The sequence below is a fragment of the Molothrus aeneus genome, chromosome 6 (assembly GCF_037042795.1).
Source record: "Molothrus aeneus isolate 106 chromosome 6, BPBGC_Maene_1.0, whole genome shotgun sequence".
Classification (NCBI taxonomy): Eukaryota; Metazoa; Chordata; class Aves; order Passeriformes; family Icteridae; genus Molothrus; species Molothrus aeneus.
This window is the reverse complement of record NC_089651.1, coordinates 16,615,919-16,634,187: the sequence shown is the minus strand read 5'-3', so window position 1 is coordinate 16,634,187 and position 18,269 is coordinate 16,615,919. Positions and strand designations below refer to the sequence as shown.

Below are 18,269 nucleotides of genomic sequence, written 5' to 3'. Positions count from 1 at the left end.
TTGGAGTAATTTTTAGCTTCCTGATTAGGTCTTGCTATGCCATTGGACACTGAATCCAACAATGGTAGGTCTGAAGTTTGCAGAACCACTGTTAAACATATTAGTAACTCCTGATTTTAAAATTCCAGTTTTCTTCCACTGTTATTTCTGGAAGTGTTCCCCTTGGCTACATATAAACAGAAGTGTTTGTCTAACTGTGTGAGTGTGAGGGGGTTGGTGTGATCATGTACTTAAAAAATCCTGGCTTTGTGTTTTTCTAGGTATTTGGTGCTAGAACATGTGTCAGGTGGGGAGCTCTTCGACTATCTCGTAAAAAAGGGAAGATTGACACCAAAAGAAGCCAGGAAGTTCTTCCGACAAATCATCTCTGCTTTAGACTTCTGCCATAGTCACTCAATATGGTGAGTACAGCCATTTCCAATGGGAGTTCCCTGCTACAATAAAGGGATCTTACCTAGATACTTTTAGTTTTAAGTAACTGATGTTGTATAGCTCTAAAAGCATTGGGTAAAGTGCTGATGTATTTTTGAATTCTTGTCCATGTGTGAGACAGTGTACCAGTCACAGACAGACTTCTCATGGAAAAGACTGTCTGTCATTTTTCACTAGAGAAGAATTAATTTGCAGGGAAGGCTTTAAACAGGAAAACCAAAACCACCGAGGAAAAAGAATTTCATTTCCATAATTTTTGTGGCACTTAGTAATAACTAAGAACTCCATACACTGTATCTAAATGAATCCCTGAAGAAATCTGGGACAACTGCAAATACAGCAAAGTCGTTTTATGGTTCCCTTCAGTTTTTGGAAACCTGCTGGCTTTTGGCAACCTTTACTGAGTCCCCTCTGGGCATTTGAGTCACTGTTGCCTTTAATTTCCTTTCCAGTAGGGAAGAATTTTCTTACTGACTCCATCATATTATTTAACCATGGAGTGTGGTTTAACCTGTGCTTTCAAGTTCTGTTTTATATTTGACCAGCTTCTCTTTCATCTTCACCAAGTTGAGATAATTTAAATTATACTGAAATCAAGTTGTTGCAATCAGTCTGAGCACAAGAGTTTCTGTACAGCTACTGACCCATAACTGCCTGATCATTGCTCACAAATGCAGCCCCTTGCATTTGGATTGGTTGGGGGAGAAAATTTACATTTTATGTCTGCATGGCTGCTTCTCCAAAGCCACAGCCAGCCAGATCCCCCACTCCAGGAGGCCAAGGGCCACTCAGAGGTACTGCAGTAGCTGGATTTGCATAATCACTGTGTGCTTACTTCTCAGTAGCCATGCAGGGATTTTCTGTACCCCCAGTTCTGTGCTGAAAACTCACAAACCAGATGGCCACAGTGAAAATGGATGTTTAAATATTTAACTTGGTCTTCTAGCCCCCTCCCCCTACATCTCTGAGTCATTTCAGCAGGAAACAGTGATCTGTAGGAGAACATATTTCTAAAAAATGGAAAGGAAAAGAAGAGCCTTTCTTGAGGATATATTAAGAAGAGTATACTGTATAAGAAGAGTATAGCAGCATACTCTTAGCAGAAGAGGCAGGTCAGAAGTGGTGGATCTGGGTGAGAAGGTCCTGAGGACAATGCCTACCTGACACAGGAAGGGTTACAATAGTCAGAGAAATTCCCAGAGAAGCCAAGAGCAGGTTGCATGCCCTAACTAGAGGATCTAAGTTTTCTCTGTCGGCAGTGACCTCTGACCAGTTTTCTTCTGTGAATTCCACAGTTTTTCCTCCCTGCTATTCAACTACACTGAGTGATCACGATCTCCTTAGAACCAGCGTGCTCCTTGGCAGGTTGTAGCCCTGTTATTTTTTACATACACTGGGCAGTGTAACCACTGGTGGATTGCATACATACATGTTTCTGTTTCCTACTCAGCTTAATACTTAAGGAATGCAATCCAACAACACTCAAAAATGTTTAAGTGCAGCTGAAGAGAAATTATTTACGCTTCCAAATGAATATTCCAGAGGAATCAGAATCTCCATTGGGAGAGAAGTTCCTACTAAAACATGCACATACATGCTAGTCCTTTGGACTTGTTGTGGATCCCTCTGGATCTGGGAGACTTTAATAAACTGAGGATCATGGTGACGCCGACAGACAGACAGACTAGCACCCTAGGTTTAATACTGTGTGATATTTTCTAGGCAGATGCATGTCTATCTTGAGGAATCCATTTTCCTCTGTTAAATATACTGGATTGTGGGTAGTAGTCTCGTTGGACAGTAAATCCCATTCCTTGCTAACTCCCACCTGAAAGCATCTAGTGCTGGCTAAGTTAGCAGTAAATCATAAGCTCTGCCTCCAGGTCACTCTGTGTGGTCTGTGTTCTATTCTGTGCTGTATTCTGGACAGTTATCAGAAAATCAGAGCATGCATAAATATATATGTGAGTGTAAAACTTAATGTGCTTTCCTAAGCAATGAGGCCTGACCTTGTCCTGTTGTGGGGCAGTGAAATGACAAATCATCTCATCAGCCAGGTCATCCAGTTATGACCACATTGAAAAATGAAAGCTTCTGCTTTGGTTAATGACTAAATGTGGATGCCTCCAGCCTACTGGCAGAATAGATTGATAGCCTGGTGTCCCCAGACCCATATAATACTCCCATCTTCTTCCTGTACATCCCAAAACACTGGGAAATACCTGTAGCTTACTTTAACAGCAGCATGTAACCACATTCAGCATTCACTGCTCAAAATGCATTGATACACCAGCATTCCTGAACCAAAGATTCAGAAAGGATTCCCCAGTCCCCCTCCCATCAGTAAAAAGCTTCTGCTGCTACTGTGTAGAGAGATCACCTTTGTCTTAAGAGGTATTTTCAAACAAGCAGCTGAGAAAAGGAAGCAGAATATGTGTGGAGCTCGTGTCTATTTTTTATTTTAAAAATGTGCTTCCTGTTCTTACTTTATTTACTGGAAGCAGTGGGGCAATATTTGGCGAGTTTCACGCTGTGGTGCAGTCACGGGGTTTTGTGATGCAGGTTGGCCATGGGGAAACGCTTATGGGTAAGGCACTGTGGGGTTCTCTGAGGACTTTTGTGTGGACACGGCACGGTGCCACGCCAGGGACCCAGGGCCACGAGTGGCACCACGCAGGGACATCCCATGGGATCTGTGCTACCTCGCTGCCTTCCCCGAGCTGGCAAGCGCCTGGCTCAGTGATGCGGCATTGCTGCTTCTCCTCCCAGCCCTTCCCTGCGCTCCCCGGGCTCCGCACCGCGCTGCAGTGCCTGGAGCGGCCGCGCCGAGCAGGGAATGAATGGCACAGAGCCTGAGCTTCCCCGGACATCCATGTGAGGCCATCCCAGCTTGGGAGGTTCTCTTTGGACATAACCGATGGGTTTGCCTAAGCTGCCATTAACAGCGTACTGAGTGTCTGCTCTCTTACATTCTGGGCCTTTCGGGTACCTCCGCTAGGTGCCCCGAAACCAGCAGCCCCTTTTGAATGCGGGGCATTCAGCCCCTCTCTGCTGCTCGAGTGCCCGCCTGCGTTCCCCGCGGGAACCCGTGTGTGAGCGCCCCCGGGGCGGGCTGCCAGGCCCCCTCTCGCTCGGTTTCCCGGGAAGAGCCCGTTCCCGGTGTCTGTGGGGAATGCTGCAGCGCCGGGCGGGGCGGGCTGCCGGCCGCCTCATTGGCTGGCCGTGACATCACCGGCGCGAGCCGCCATTGGCGCCGCGCGGCCCCTGCCCCGCCGCGCGCCCGCGGCCTGGCCGGCTCCGCTCCGCCGTCTGCGGCTCGCGAGCTGACAAATAAAAATATGATTACAGAAAATGCCCCGTGGCAAACCTTATTATGGCTTCAGAGATAACAGATAATGCCAATTACTGCGCGGGGCAGTGGTGACATTGAGAGGAAATCCCCTGCGGTAATGAGCAGGGAGGTGATTATTTCATTTTATTTTTATTTTGGTTGCGTTTCATTCTGTGTTTCTATTTTTTATTTATTTTTTTTTCCCCTGAGCGCGTACAAGAGGGGTTAAGGCAGGTTCTTTATGAATATTGATACATGACAATTACGAGGGCCCTTTCTGCTCGCCTTGCCCCGGGGCTGTGCTCGTTTGAGGGAGCCGGGGAAGGCTGTGCAGGATGGAGAGTGTCCGTGGTGTGTGCTGCGTGGGCACGGGCATGTGGCACTCGGAGGGCTGGGGACAGCAATTACAGCCTGCCTGGGCTTTGCCTCGTGTCCTTCCCTCCGTGCCGGGAGGGAAAGGCTCCCCACAAAACAGCGCTGCAAGATTTCACAGCGCTGCTGCCAAAATCTCTGGTCTATTCCTGCAGGCAGGAGCTGCAGAGCACTGTCAGTAAGGGAAGCGGGCTTTTAGGGAGAAATCTGGGGTGTCTGTGAGAAACGGAGAGAGCTGAAGAATGCCAGCTGCCATGTTCTGCCCTGTTCTGCCATGTAGTGCCACCCTCCTCAGAACTGCCCCTCTGCCCTGCTTCATCCCTAAGGAGCGTGCTGGGGTGTTCTGCAGGGAGGGTCTGTCAAATGCTGAAGACTGCAGCAGATGGGCACTTTGAAATCAGGGCACAAGGCCTCCAGATGTGAAACTGGTGTAGAAATGGTGGAATTTAATAAGACTCTCTGCTGGTTTATTGTTTTGATTTTTTTTGTTTTTCTGGTACTTGAGTGTTCAAGTTTTCTTTCAGACCATCAGAAGTAAGAAAGGTGCATTTTTACTCTGTTGAAAGCTCACCATTCATTACCTCAATCCAGGAGTTTTAGTTCTGTGCTCAAGACTCACTGTAAAACAGTGAGGAATTTTCAGATATCCATTGTACAGAGAAACAGAGAAAAGCCATCAAATGCAGCAGCTGCAATGCCAAAGGCAAAGTTACCAGCTCAGCTAAAGTCAGGGAACATGTACTTTTGTAAGTTTTCTTCTTTATGTAACCCATTGGATACTCAAAAATGGCATAGTCTTACTGTAAGCATAACCAGGTAACATTTTCTGGGAAGTGCAGCAGTGGTGATCAGACCTGACAGGCTCTTCTGGCTTTGAAATACATGAATATATGCTTTGAGGAGAGGTTGGCAGGGAGAAACAATATATTTTAGTGGATCAATGGAAATAATTGTTTAAAAGCAAGTAACGGGTTATGCATACAAACCTTTCCCCAGGCCTCCTGGTATGTTTATAAATGTTGTCCTTTTTCCTAGCTATAATTATATTTACTTGTTCTGCAGAATTCTGTGAAAACTTACTAAATTTGAGCATAGCAACCATGGCTATAAACCAAGAATCTTCTGTAGGTAGATGCAACTTGCATGTTTGGATATTATTTGCAGAAGCAAGAGAAAATAAGATCAAAGGCTTTTTTTGCTCATGAAATTTAAAATAATGCTTCTCATGCTATTAATTGTTACTGATAAGTTATTTGCATCAAATCAGGCACTTTAAGAGGCATACTGCAGAACAATTATTCTGTGGCCTGGCCCTTCTGGGAGTTTGAGGTCAGTAAGAAAAGCATTTGCGAAGTAGCCAACAATTTGATTAGTACAAATGACCTGCAACTACTCCAATTAAGAGGTTTCTTGGGTTAGAAATCTGTGACCTACAATGAGTTGTCATAGAAACTGATACGAATGTTTCAGCTCAAACATCACTTTAAAATAATGGCTTCGTTTGTCATCCCATGCCAGGTGACAGCTCCTTTGAATCCAAGATCTAGAGTCTGTCCCTACACCAGAATTCTTCTGGCAGCCCTGGGTGACAGGCAGAGCGTGTTTCTCCTGCAGTTGCTGCAGTACAGGCACAGGGATATTCTCAGAGCAGGAGGATGGACTGGAAAAGCACCGGAGCGAACTAAAGGAACTGTCTGAACAACATCTCTGGCTGTGACTAGCAAGCCAGTGTGGAAGTGGGAAGCTGGAACATGTTAATGCCTATCTGTGCCTTTCATTTTCCATGCACTATCTCCAAGAATGGTGCCCATTTCCATGGAACAATTTTTTCAGAGCTCTCTCTGCATCCATCTTATGCTGCAAGGAAATTGTAAAGCCTTTGTTGTAATTTGTGAAAGAGGGATGTTGCAGAGTCTGACAGCATGTGCTTCCCCTGCCACAGCTTGCTCCGTGGCTCCCTTTCACTCACATGCTCTCCCTTCAATAGCCCTCTGGATGCTGGCTCCAGAGGCTGACTTCTTGTGCTGCTGTCTTGGCTGAGGAGCTCTGGGAGTCCATGGCCACTATGGGTCAGGGTTACACTGCAGGGTTTCTGCAGTCCTGCATTTCTCATTCCTTCTCAGCTTATGCAGGGCTCAGTTGGAGGGTTTGCCATGTTTGTCAGAAAAGAAGCTGCTTTCTTCTCTTCTGGTTTTCCAGCCATGTGATAAAGCCCCTACAGCTTTAGAGCCTTTAGAACAAGGAAAGGGTAATGAGTCCTCCGTTCACCTGCAGAGAGAGGAGTTGATGCAGTCGTGTAAGACATGGAGAGCCAGAGAGATCAGCTGGAATGGAACCAGATTAAATGCATTTACTCTGCACTGTTCCATTAATGCCAAGTAATTACCACATACAGTGGGATTTTTGTTTTGTTTTGTTTTGTTTCATTTTGGCACAAGAGAATTCTTTTTCAAATGCAAGTGCATTCGACAGTCCAGTCTTCTGGGCTCTTAGGTAAATTATAACAAGCCTTCCCTATTCCCATATGTTTCTCTCCCTTCCCCCTGGCACTTGAGAAGCTGGCAATACAAAGATGGGAAATGCAAATGCAGAGAGGAAGTCTCTTTCCCAGTGACAGCATTGCTGGTTCTGCTGCTCTGGTGCAAACTCCTGGCCTGACTCCTATCCCCAGGATGCTGCCTCGGCCAATTCAAAGTGGCCCAAAGATGGGTATCAGAGAAATGCTCCAGCTAGAGAAAAATTTTCACTGGGACATATAATTCTCCTATGGGTGAATGTGCAAGTACTGCTGATCCCACTGGCACCCTGATCTCTGAAAGCAGTGCTGCCAAAATACAAAATTTGTGCTCAGGCTGCCATGAAATTTCTAGGCTAACCATCCACACTGAGCACTAGAGACTGTCTTGAAAAAGGGATGGAGAAGGGTCAGAGACGCAAAACTGTGATATCAAAACTATTCTTTTATTCTGGGAGCCAGGCAGCCATAAATGTAACAATTCTCCTCTCTGCTCAGTGAAGTGATAATTTCTATTGTGAAGAGCTGATAAGTTTTCTTGGTTTTATTTTGATGAGTATCTGGAGGAAAAGAAAAGAAAACTATTAAGGTCTCTTGATACTACAGTTTTACTTTCACGCATACTATCCCAGTCCCATAGATGCCCAGATCCCAACTTAAGGTTTTCAGAGTGCTCACTGGGAGCTAGGTCAGCACCTCTGCCTAAAGACCTCCATCAGACTGATCATTCATGGAAAAACATTGTGCAGCACAGTGAGGTGAAGCTTACTCCATGTTTGGAATGTGGATGGTGGTACCCCCTTTTTCCTCTCTTTCTTACAGTGACTCTCAAAAAAATCCCTAATATACATGCCAACTTATAGGAACCTCATTTCCCTACTTGATTCTCCCTAAAAACCCAGGCCTGAAGCTATGTTGTGGATCCCAGCTGATGGGAAGACAGGATGACACAGGGAGAAGAAGACTTCACAATTGAATATTGTCCCAATTTTTAAAGGTGTTGTCCCTTCCCTTTCACTGCCTCTTAGTGGTCAGGAAGTGGGGCTTGTTCAAGATTCACACACATTGTGCTCCAGCTGGGGCCTGTGGCAGATCTGCCAAGGCTGGAAGCTCTCAGCCATGGAAAGGGAACATTTTTGCATTTCCTTTAGCTGCACCACATTCCTGAAATAAGATATTTTGTTGTGAGTGTACATCTTGGCTTGTGGACATCCTGTGCTTAGGTCATCCTGTGCTCCATCTTGGTTGTTCCTGCTCTCTGAATGAGCCACACAATTTGAGGATAAGCAAAGGATTCAATTTTTAGGCACAAAAGTCACATGTCAGCAGTATGTCTGCTATAGACTGTATATATGAATCGTACCATATCATGCAATGCACAAGCAGTGGAACAGGCACAGGCAGCAGCACCCTCAACTTCTATACCATGTATGTGTTCAGCAGTCAGCCAGGAGCAGTTGCCAAGACTGAAAGACAACTATAGCTGCTGAAAAACTCTGCTCAGCAGGACACACACTCAGCTTGAGCTGTGGGGAGGTTTCTTGTTTCATAGCATCAAACAAGCAGTGCTCACTTTACAGGGGCTGTTACCTGCCCCTGAGCACTGGTTCTCAGACAGGGGAACTGCAGCACACCTCCCCAGCTGGATAAAGTCTTACCATTAATGAAAGCAGTTGTAAGATGAGAACTGTCCCGAATGTCTGCAGGAGGAAGGATGAAATCACACACTACTGTCTCATTAGCATCCAGCTTTCCTCACTTGCCTTAGAACCATGGTCTCTTCACTCCATTTCACTGCTGGAGCTGGAGTATGTTAAACTTTGGCAGGTGTTGATGATCTTGCCTTTGTCTGGTGCTGTCCTTGATGATGACATTCAGGGGTTCTTTTCTTGGCCATTAACTGGTCATTCGCTGCCTTTGGAACCTTTCCTTGTCACTCATCTTCTGCATTTTTTGTCAACTAGTTATGACTATCTTGACGGTTATTATAGAGCTAAGTCGTCTTCTGTTTCTGTTATCTCAAACCTTGAATTTCTATGAGAAAGATTGGATAAAGCATCTTTCATGTTTTCAGATGAAAATGTGCACAAATCTGAATCACAATTATTATCCGCAAGCTTGTTTCCTCAGTGTTAACAAGACCATTGTAACATGCAGGGTTCATCATATTTATGCAAGATTGGAGACTAAACTTTAAAAAGCAGGAGAGAGCAAATCATAGGTCTCAGTGGGGTGAATGACCAGTAACTGCTTTGAATGTGTGCTGTTTTGTTGGGAGTCTCCTTTGGAAATAATTGTTACAGTCCCCAGGTATCCTATTACCATGTGCTCTGGTTTTACATAGAATTTACCTGCATTATTTACAAGTTGTCTCAAACCGATCATTCCTCTTCAGATCAGAGGATCTAATTTCCAATACATTGACATGCTGCTCATGCTGCTCTGAGAGGGAAGAGAGGGAAGAGACTGTCCACCTTTACATTTTTGTAAGGGTAGAATTACACTTGCATGCATGAGGAGTGTTAGAGCAATGTTTTAAAAAGTGAAGAGGAAATGGCACAAAGATAAGTCTGCCTTGCTTGATTGGTGTCACTTGACTATTCTGACACCTGGTTCTTTTGCTGAGTTCAGTTTCTGGTCAGAGGAACTGCTTTTAGTTGTAAGTTTTTGCAAGTGGGTGTTGTTTGCCTGACAGGCAGTGTTGTTGGATGTCCATTTCCCAGAAGTTTGTGTTCTGCCCATCCACAGAAGCTGACAGTCCTGCCTGTTTGGGTGCTGCTCTTTAGACCTTTTATTATCAGAGTAATTTTGCCTACTCATAAGCAAAACCAAGAAAAGAGCTTTTTCTTTGATCTGCCTGAAATGCTTCTCTCATCTCTGTGACTTTCCAAGAACTGCAAATAAAAAAGGGGGGAAAAGGCACATGCATCACAAATTTTCTGCAAGATTTTTGTCTTTGGATATTAAATCAAGAGAATGTTATAGTTGTACAGAATCTCCTGAGTACTTAGATGCAGACATGGGTGCACAGTGGTTTTGGCTGTGAGCAGTGGAAATTAATAAATTTGTCAATATATGATTTGGAGCAGGAGTTGCCATCATGAAGGTTGTGGTTGCCTGACTCTTGCCATGGTGACAGGTAATAAGAGAATCAAGCTTTGATGGAAAGGAAGGAATCCTCTCTCCTCCTCACCGCTGACGCCCTCATTTAAAAGCACTGCTGAGTTGAAGGGATTTTTCCATCAGAGCTAATTACCCAAAATTATTTCAAAGTCTTATGCCAACTCCTAATAAGAGATTTTTGCAGTAGCATTTACATCAAGAAGGTTTTTTCTCTTTATATCATTTCTTTGTTTCCTCTTGTTGACAGAATATATTGATGGTGTTGCCTCCTACCTTAAGGAGCTGACATATGATAGAGTATACCAGCCCTAAATCCAGGCTGAAATTCTCCTCCTTCTATTTCCCTCAGTTTCTCCCTCATGTTGTGTTGGTTTCACTGGAAGTTGGAGATGTTCCTTTCCTGTCAGGACACTGCAGGCCTTCCATTCATCAGGAGAGGGCATCTGGGGTGGTCTAGAATACTGCAAGGATTGGATCTTGGATATGTGTGTCCTGCTGCCTGGGACAGGAAAACAAATTAAATTAATTAAAGTAAAACAGGTTGGATGTATTCTGGATAAAAAACAAGTCATGGAGTGGGAAAGCTGTTATGGATAATTTCATTTACATTTTGACCCTTTCTTTACAGCCACAGGGACTTAAAACCAGAAAACCTACTGCTGGATGAAAAGAACAACATCCGGATAGCAGACTTCGGGATGGCATCGCTGCAGGTTGGGGACAGCTTGTTAGAAACCAGTTGTGGGTGAGTGTCTCAAAGCATATTACAAAACTGAGGGACAGATTCCAGACATAGAACTTGTCTATAGAAAGGGTTTCTGTAAAGACCTGCAGTCCTACACACTGCACTGGTGTTTCCCAGCAAGACGGTAAATTTACATGGTGCATGTAGTGTAGAAGAAAGCTGAAAAAAGGGGGATTTAGTGCTTTACAGTCAAAAGCAGGTCACTGCAGGTATCACATACAGATATAAAAATCAAGGCTTTCAGGTTTGGCTTCATCTGCATATGCTGGTGTGTTTGCATTTACTGGCCATATAATTTTTGGGAACTGAAAGCAGTGGTTGACTGCTTTAAGAAGAGGCTTTGAAAAAATATTAAGGGGTAGAAAAATGTTATTAAATGGAATTTGCATGTCCTCTGTAGGCTGTCTGCTTGCACATAGCTGTTCATATTCATGCTCAACACTGCTTCTGTCAGCTCCCATGCAGGAGTGACAGGGAGGAAGCAGGGTCCTTTGAAATGACAGCAGGGCATGAATGCAGGTACAAAGAAGCCTACCTGGAGGAATATTGCAGGGGCAGTCTAAAGACATTTCCATGCAAATTCCGTTGTCTTTAGGCACCACTGGACCATGCTCCTGATTCCCAGTGCCAAGGTGACTGTGCAGAGGCTGTGGCACTGAGCTGTAGCAAGGGCAGCAGCTGCATTGAGCTGCTGCAGCCTGGCACCACTACACCAGCTTTTAGCTGTGTTAATTTGTTTTAACAGCAAGCACAGAAACCAGACAGTACCAGCAGATTTCCACTTCCTCCCATGCAGACTGACTTCTCTTGGCCATTGGTAGTGTGATTCTGATGACTTCAGCCCAGGCCCATCCTCAGCTGGTTACAGTTCATGTTTTTTTGGTGTCTTCTCTGGACCAAGGCAGTTCAAGGTAGTCTTGGAGCCATCGTGGTTCCCTCTAAAGCCCAGCCACTGCCTCTCAGTCCTAGCTTTTGCTTTCCAAGTCATGAATAATGGATAGCAAAAGCACTTGAAGTTCATGATATGATAGAATGCTGGTTGGTGAGTAAACTGAGACCCACCGGTTCTCTCCTGTGCATGTCAAGATCTGAGTTCTTAGCAGAAACAGATGGAAAGCAAGGAGCTGTGATGCCAAGGTCAACTACAAGGCCCTGCACTTAGGTAGGGAGACACTCAGTATCATCAGTGCAGGCTGAGAGATTAAAGGAGCAGTGCTACTGAGAGGGGCTTGGGGGTGCTGGTGGATGAAAGGCTGGATGTGACCCAGCAATGTGCACTTGCAGCCCAGAAAGCCAGACCTGTCCTGGGCTGCATCCAAAGCAGCATGGCCAGCAGGGAGAGGGAGGGGACACTTCTGCTCTGCTGAGACCTGCACTGCATCCAGCTTTGGGGATCCATAGCACAGGAAGGATATTAACCTGTCAGAGTGGGCCCAGAGGAGGCCGTGAAGGTGATTGGAGGGCTGTAACATCTTCCCCGTCAGGACAGACTGATAGAGTTGGGGTTATTCAGTCTGGAGAGAAAAGGCTCCAGAAGACCTTGTTGCAAATTTTCAGTACTGAAAGGGGGACTATAAAAAAGATGAGGACAGACTTTATGGCAGGACCTGTAGTGGTGGGACAAGGGATAATTGTTTTAAGGTAAAAAAAGGGTCAATGTGGATTAGATACAAGGAAGAAGTTTTTTACATTGAGGGTGGTGAAACACTGAACAGATTTCCCAGAGAGATGATAGATTCCCCATCCCTGGAAACATTCAAGGTCTGGTTGGATCGAGCTCTGAGAAACTTGATCTAGTTGAATATATCCCTGCTCATTGCAGGGGCATTGGATTAGTTAAGTTTTAAAGATCGCTTCCAATCCAAACCATTCTGTGATGCTGCTTCCATCTGTTGCTTGCAGCTTCTTTCAGACTTCCCCTCTAGATCAGGAAATGCAGTCCTCCCTGCAGTTGCCACAAAGCCTCTATACCCTCTACAGAAAATTGTTCCCCTTTCTTCCATGAGAAAAGAAAAAAAACCAGGAAGTATAAAAACCAACCCAGCCTCAATTGCCTTGTAGGATTTTTCATACTTCTCGGGAGCCTCTCCGTAGGGTTCCTGTTCTTGTTAGCACCAAGCTCTGTTATCCATATCTGGAGTCTCAAAGGGAGGCTTCCTTCCCATAAGCTGTGCTGGAATTCAAACCTGCATGCTTCAAGCAGATCCAGCCCCCACATTGTGGCCTTAAAATGCACTAATAAGGAAATCAATGGAACGGAAGAGATGTGCCTGTAATAAACAGAACACAGCGGCAACGCTATGATCTCCTGCCTTGCAGATGCATTTTTAGTGTGTTGCCAATCACTAGACCTCCATGTGAGCTATTACACCACTTCATTAATTCTCCTGGCATGCAGCCCAGCATGGCTGATACTGGTGTCATGTGATCTCTTTGGTTTGGGGGGTGAAGGAAGGAAGGAATATATAACAATATGCCGCACTGTTCACAGAGAAAAGTAATCCAGTTATGACTCCCTTTCCCTTGGAGCACATGCAGTAACCAGCGTCAGAGCTTTTCAAGGCAACAGTTTTACCTACCCATGCAGTTGGTACTTTCAGCCAGCATGAAAAGGAACAAAACAGAGTGAATCATGGCTGAGATACTGAGCTTTAATGAGATGCTCCTTCATGCGCCCATAAGTTAATTTCGAGAATGGCTTTTCCGTACTGTGAACACTGATAATGAGATGAAACTGTAACATTTCCATTGACAGTCATGCAGGGAGTCTCCAGGTATTTCTGTCAGAGTGGGAGGCTCAGATGGGGTTGAGCTGTGTGATACAGCTAACTTTGTCAGTTCAGCGAAGCAGGGAGCCTGCAGTCAAAAATTCTTTGCTATCACAAGTGAACTGCTAAGTTTAGTACAAAGTTTGGGTAGTCTTCAGGTCACTGCAGAGTCTTGACTGGCATCATGAAGAGTAGCCTCATGTAGCCTGAGGTGTGATGTAATTGCATATCTCAGAGTCACTGTTTTCTGGGAGGTACTCCTTAGGCCTGCATGGTTTTCTGTAGCACTGATAGCACTGACAGACTACCTGGAGGACACAATAACAGTTCTATCCAGATGTGTTTGTGTAGGAGGAGGCAAGGATGGAGTTGCTGTTTCACTGACATAATTTGTCATTGACAGACTGCACATTTGGCCTTGATTGTAATGAGTCCCCATTATAGAAATGTGTATTGTGTGAATCCCACATATGCACAGTGCAGAGGAATGTGCTGTAGTTCTTTTTAGTGTTTTTAGACCTTAAGGGGAAGAGGAGCTGTGTGTAAGCTCTGCAGGACTAATTCTGCTTATGGCAGAAATTGCTCTGCAAGGCAGTCTTACAGAGAGATGGTCCTTGAGATGCCAGAATAACACAGTGAGTCTCTGCATTCCTTCAGAAGCAGGGAGGGTCTGTCAGCTAACAGCAGACAAGGAAGGAAAAGAAAGATGTGATAGGTTGCTGCTTCTATTATTTTAGATCCCTTCAGCTCTTCTTCCTCTTTACCCATCCAGGCAGTGGCATGCAGAGACACTCCCCATCTCTTTCTCAGTGATTCTTCCTGGCATGCTGCCTTGCAGTGTTTCACAATGGGAGAGGTTGTCCAATCCATCCTGGGCTGTCACTAGGCAAGAAGAGTGAGTGCCTTTTGGTTAAACCTCAGGTCTGAGCCCCAGGTTATCTGAGCTTGATTTCTGTTTCTGCTGAAGGCATTTATGGTGGTCTAGGACAAGATGCATTGCCTTTCTCTGCTTCAGTTCTCCATCTTAGCAAGTCATTGGTGTATCTGCAGACCTGTGGTGAGCAGATAATTCAGTGGGCAGATACACCTCCCTGTCCAAGCACCCTTTCTGATTTTAATTACATGACATGATGCTGCACATACTCTTTCCCCCTTATAATAAATGTGTACATATATCTAAAACTTACGCAGTCATTGTTAGGGTTGCAAATTTAAGCTCTTCGATTTGGAAATGCCAGAATTAGTGCTTTTTACCCCATCTCATCAAGAGCTTCCATTTCCAGCACTCCGTTCCTATCTCCTTCCTGATTTGTACCACAGTCTAGCTGACTTGTCCCATTCATTTCTGCTCCATATTTGGCCCAAATCCCAGATTGTTTTCTCTTTTTTACTAGGTCCCAGCTCTAGTTTCTGTTACCTGGTTGTGTTGTGAGTCAGTCGCTGCCAGTCCTAGATCTACTTCATTAGTTTTGCACTCAGTTTGTATTTAAGTTTGGCACCATGTGGTAACCCCACCCACAGCAGCTCAGTTGCAGTTAAAAAAAATTACTCTATGAAGTGTTGCCACTGCAGGTAGGATTTTGATTCTAATGGTCTCGAGAGTTTCTGCTAGTAAATGCAAATTGCAGTTTTCTAGTGAAATGCAATATTTCTATGATATAATTTCTAGAGAATGCAAATAAATACTCCGGTTTTCCCTTTGCAGGGGAGGATACTAGAAGTTTTTCTCTTTTTTTTTTTAATATGGAAAAGCATTTACTTAAAATTAGACTTAGACAGTGGAAGTGCTTCAGCCCAATCACAGCATGCATGCATACAAATACATGAAACCAGTCTGAGACACACAAAAAGCAAGGAAAATTGTTAAATTGAAAGTAAGTTACAAGGAACTTAAAATGAGGATTATAAAGGAGGATTATAAAATACCAGACAACCTTATTAATGACCATTGGTACCAGCATCGCCTGTAATACATCACAAGGTATGTTAAAAGAACTTGGATTTTGCAAAATCAATCCCTGAGAATTTAAGATGTGCTTTTCTTCAGCTTGACAGTGTAGCATTTACTCAGCCTGTGCACATTAGGATATGCCCATTAAGTACAAGCTTGTTCAGATTTTTTTTCAACAAATCTTTGCCTCATTTGATGATTGGATGGTGTGTTTTTGTGAGTAAACAGCTATTTAATGTTTGGGTTTTCCTCATCATTTATTTTATGGGTCCATTTATAACTTCTGCTCACTGCATTCAAGCCTTGCTATGAATGCTAGGTAGGATTTCATCACTGTGTCTTAGGTTTCCAAGTATTAATTATACTGTTTTCATATTATGTTTGCCACATTGATCTGGTTATCTCCATTTTTATGAGGACACAGGATTCTGCAAAATGAAACTCAAAATTGTCAACCACTTTTGAGTGTAGAGTTTGATGCTCTTGGGGCCCAATACCTCAGGATACTTGATGCTTGATAACAGTCCTTTACTGGGAGAGCACAGTGCCCACCAACTGCACCTGCTGCTCCACGTGCTTATAAATGCTGGAAATTAAACTTGGATGTGTAGCACTGTGATTCTGAAAACTGGGAAACATGCAATTCATAATTACCTGTGAACATCTCTGTTTAAAGCACCTGTTCATTTTCTTTCACAGGATTCTCTGGCAGGGACAGAGAGTTTGATTCTCCCATGTGTTAATCAGCTGCATTCTTGCAAGTTTGTCCTTATTGACACTAAAGTTCCCTCACATTGCTACTTCCCAACTTCAGTCACAAGTAGAAAAGAGGCATTGGCTACACATCCAACTGACTTACCTGCAGAGCACAGTGTAACATTTTCAACCTTTTTTTTGCCAGTTCTTAACTTTGAGTACCTAATTTGGTAATCCTTATGCCGTTTTAATACAAGGGTCTGGTTAATTTTTAAACTTAAAACCTCTTAAAGGTTCCATGATTTAAAAATATGAACTGATAATTAGTGAATTGATTTGCAGATTCCCCAAAAATGTAATTGCACCCGAGGAATAAACAGCTGTAAGATGGCTGAGGGCTAGATGCTGAGTTTTCTCATCCAAAGGTAAATGACTGAGTTGAAGCTTTAATGGCAATCTAGCATTCAGCCTTGACTGCACCTCCTACCTTAATTACAGCCTTACCTGCAGCTCCTGCCTTCAGTGCAGCCCTGAGTACCCACTGCTGCTGGAGCCTTTCGTTAGTGTCCCCCTGCCTCTCTTTTCTCTGTGATCCGCAGCTGTCGCTTTCTCTACTCTGAATGCCCGTGTCCTTCTCCTGAATTCCCTTTATCTATTTTGCTACTCCTCTGATCTTCCCCTTCATCTCAGCCCTTTGCTACCCAGCATGGGGGGAAAGCAGAGGCAGCCTTTTGCTCTAGTGGGTAACTCCTGCCTCTGAAAGCCAGCTTGGAGACAGTGATTAAGAGAGGGGAAAGAAGGACTCTAGAATCCAGCAACAGCAAAAACAACCAGATGTGTGAGGATTTCTCTGCAGCTGTACAACATCCTATATCAAGGTAACTTCATGCCTTGAAGAATAAATATAATAATAAAATAAAATAATAATAAAAACAGAGGAAAGGAGATTTCTTGTTCCTCCCTCTCTGCAGAAACTCTGCATCTCTGAGGCCTAAAGGATGGCCCTCAAAGCAGCTTTTCTTCTTCCCCACATAGTACCATCTTAAGGCATGGGACCAAAGGACTGAGGCATGGACACTCATCTTTACTGGGGCTAGGGGACCCATCAGGCAGTGTAACACATGATTTGTCTCAATGTGGAGTAGGATCACACAGCTTTTCCTGTCCTTCTTGATCAACCAACCACTTCTCTGACAAAGCAGTTACTGTGTGTTCGCAGATAAACCATATGTGCCCAATGGATTTGTGTGTGTGCAGTGCAGATCTCTCTAACCCATGTAAAAAAAAAAAAACTAACTCACAGGTACATCACATCTGCACTGAATATATGGCCCTGCTTGTCTCAGATATACTGCAGCTGCACAAGATCTTGATGTGCACAGATCAAGAACTACTTTTCTAGTTTCTCAGATGAAATTCAAAAAAGATACATCAAGGATATATACATTTCTTTCTGCATGCCTGACTTAACTGTCCCGAGCTGTCCTGGATTTCACCATTCCTCTCTTGTCTTATTTCCTCTGGTTTAAATCCCATGTAAATGCACTAAGGTCGCCTAAGAGCCTTAAGATTATTGTGTCCTAGAGTCACAGCTCTGTGAATGACCATTCAGAGAGCCCTTCCTGCCCTAGGGAGACTAGCCTTGGAAAATCCCCATCACCCTGGAAATAAACACTGCCAACATCAGTGCTTTTTTGCAGCGGTACCCACAGGCAGCAACTCTTTCTTGATCTTGCTGAGCGATATATTTATTTGTTATCAAGGGCAGACTGGGGCTTTTGCTGCACAGAGATGTAGCAGAATGATGAGGAGGTGGCCTAGGGGAAGAGACAGGGAATTTTGCTCTTGACACATCTATATTGAATAATTAGTGATAAGAGCCAAAGAAATATTAATGACTCTGTAGAAAGATAAATAGATTTTTGATTAAATTTGAGTTTTGTCTTAACAGCAGTTGAAGTTGCTGTGTGATTGGTAGCATGGAAATGAGGTTTTTATGGATTCTGGCTGACTGGAGGATCCCTTTTAAAGCTGTTAGCCAAGATAATGCTGCAGATATCTAGCTAGTATGTGCTGGCAAGAATTCAGAATGGCAATGCCAGAAACCTGTGCTCTCTGGGCAGTTGCAATGCAGCTGTTGAATGATTTAATCAATCCAACTTGTTCAAAGGATTTATTATAACATTTTCTCCACCCAGACTCTTAGACTTTTGCAGAATTTCAGTGGTGCCTTTTAAGATCTATGGCACATTCCACTGCAGTTCAGCAGTCTTCAGGAAGGAAAACACTTCAAGGGCATTTGCTAGTGGGACACGTAAATACCTATGTACCTATCT

At 44.1% G+C, this 18,269-nt stretch overlaps 1 protein-coding gene across 11 annotated transcripts in view; it reads left to right on the top strand.

Moving 5' to 3' along the window:
* The window catches only part of BRSK2 (BR serine/threonine kinase 2), a 303,999-nt gene that overhangs the window by 211,870 nt on the left and 73,860 nt on the right, over nt 1-18,269 (top strand). For all 11 annotated transcript variants that reach the window (XM_066553002.1, XM_066552999.1, XM_066553001.1 and 8 more), the window contains exons 4-5: nt 261-401; nt 10,402-10,518. In XM_066553002.1, the coding sequence (XP_066409099.1) occupies nt 261-401; nt 10,402-10,518 (258 nt within the window). The remainder of the gene's footprint in view (nt 1-260; nt 402-10,401; nt 10,519-18,269) is intronic.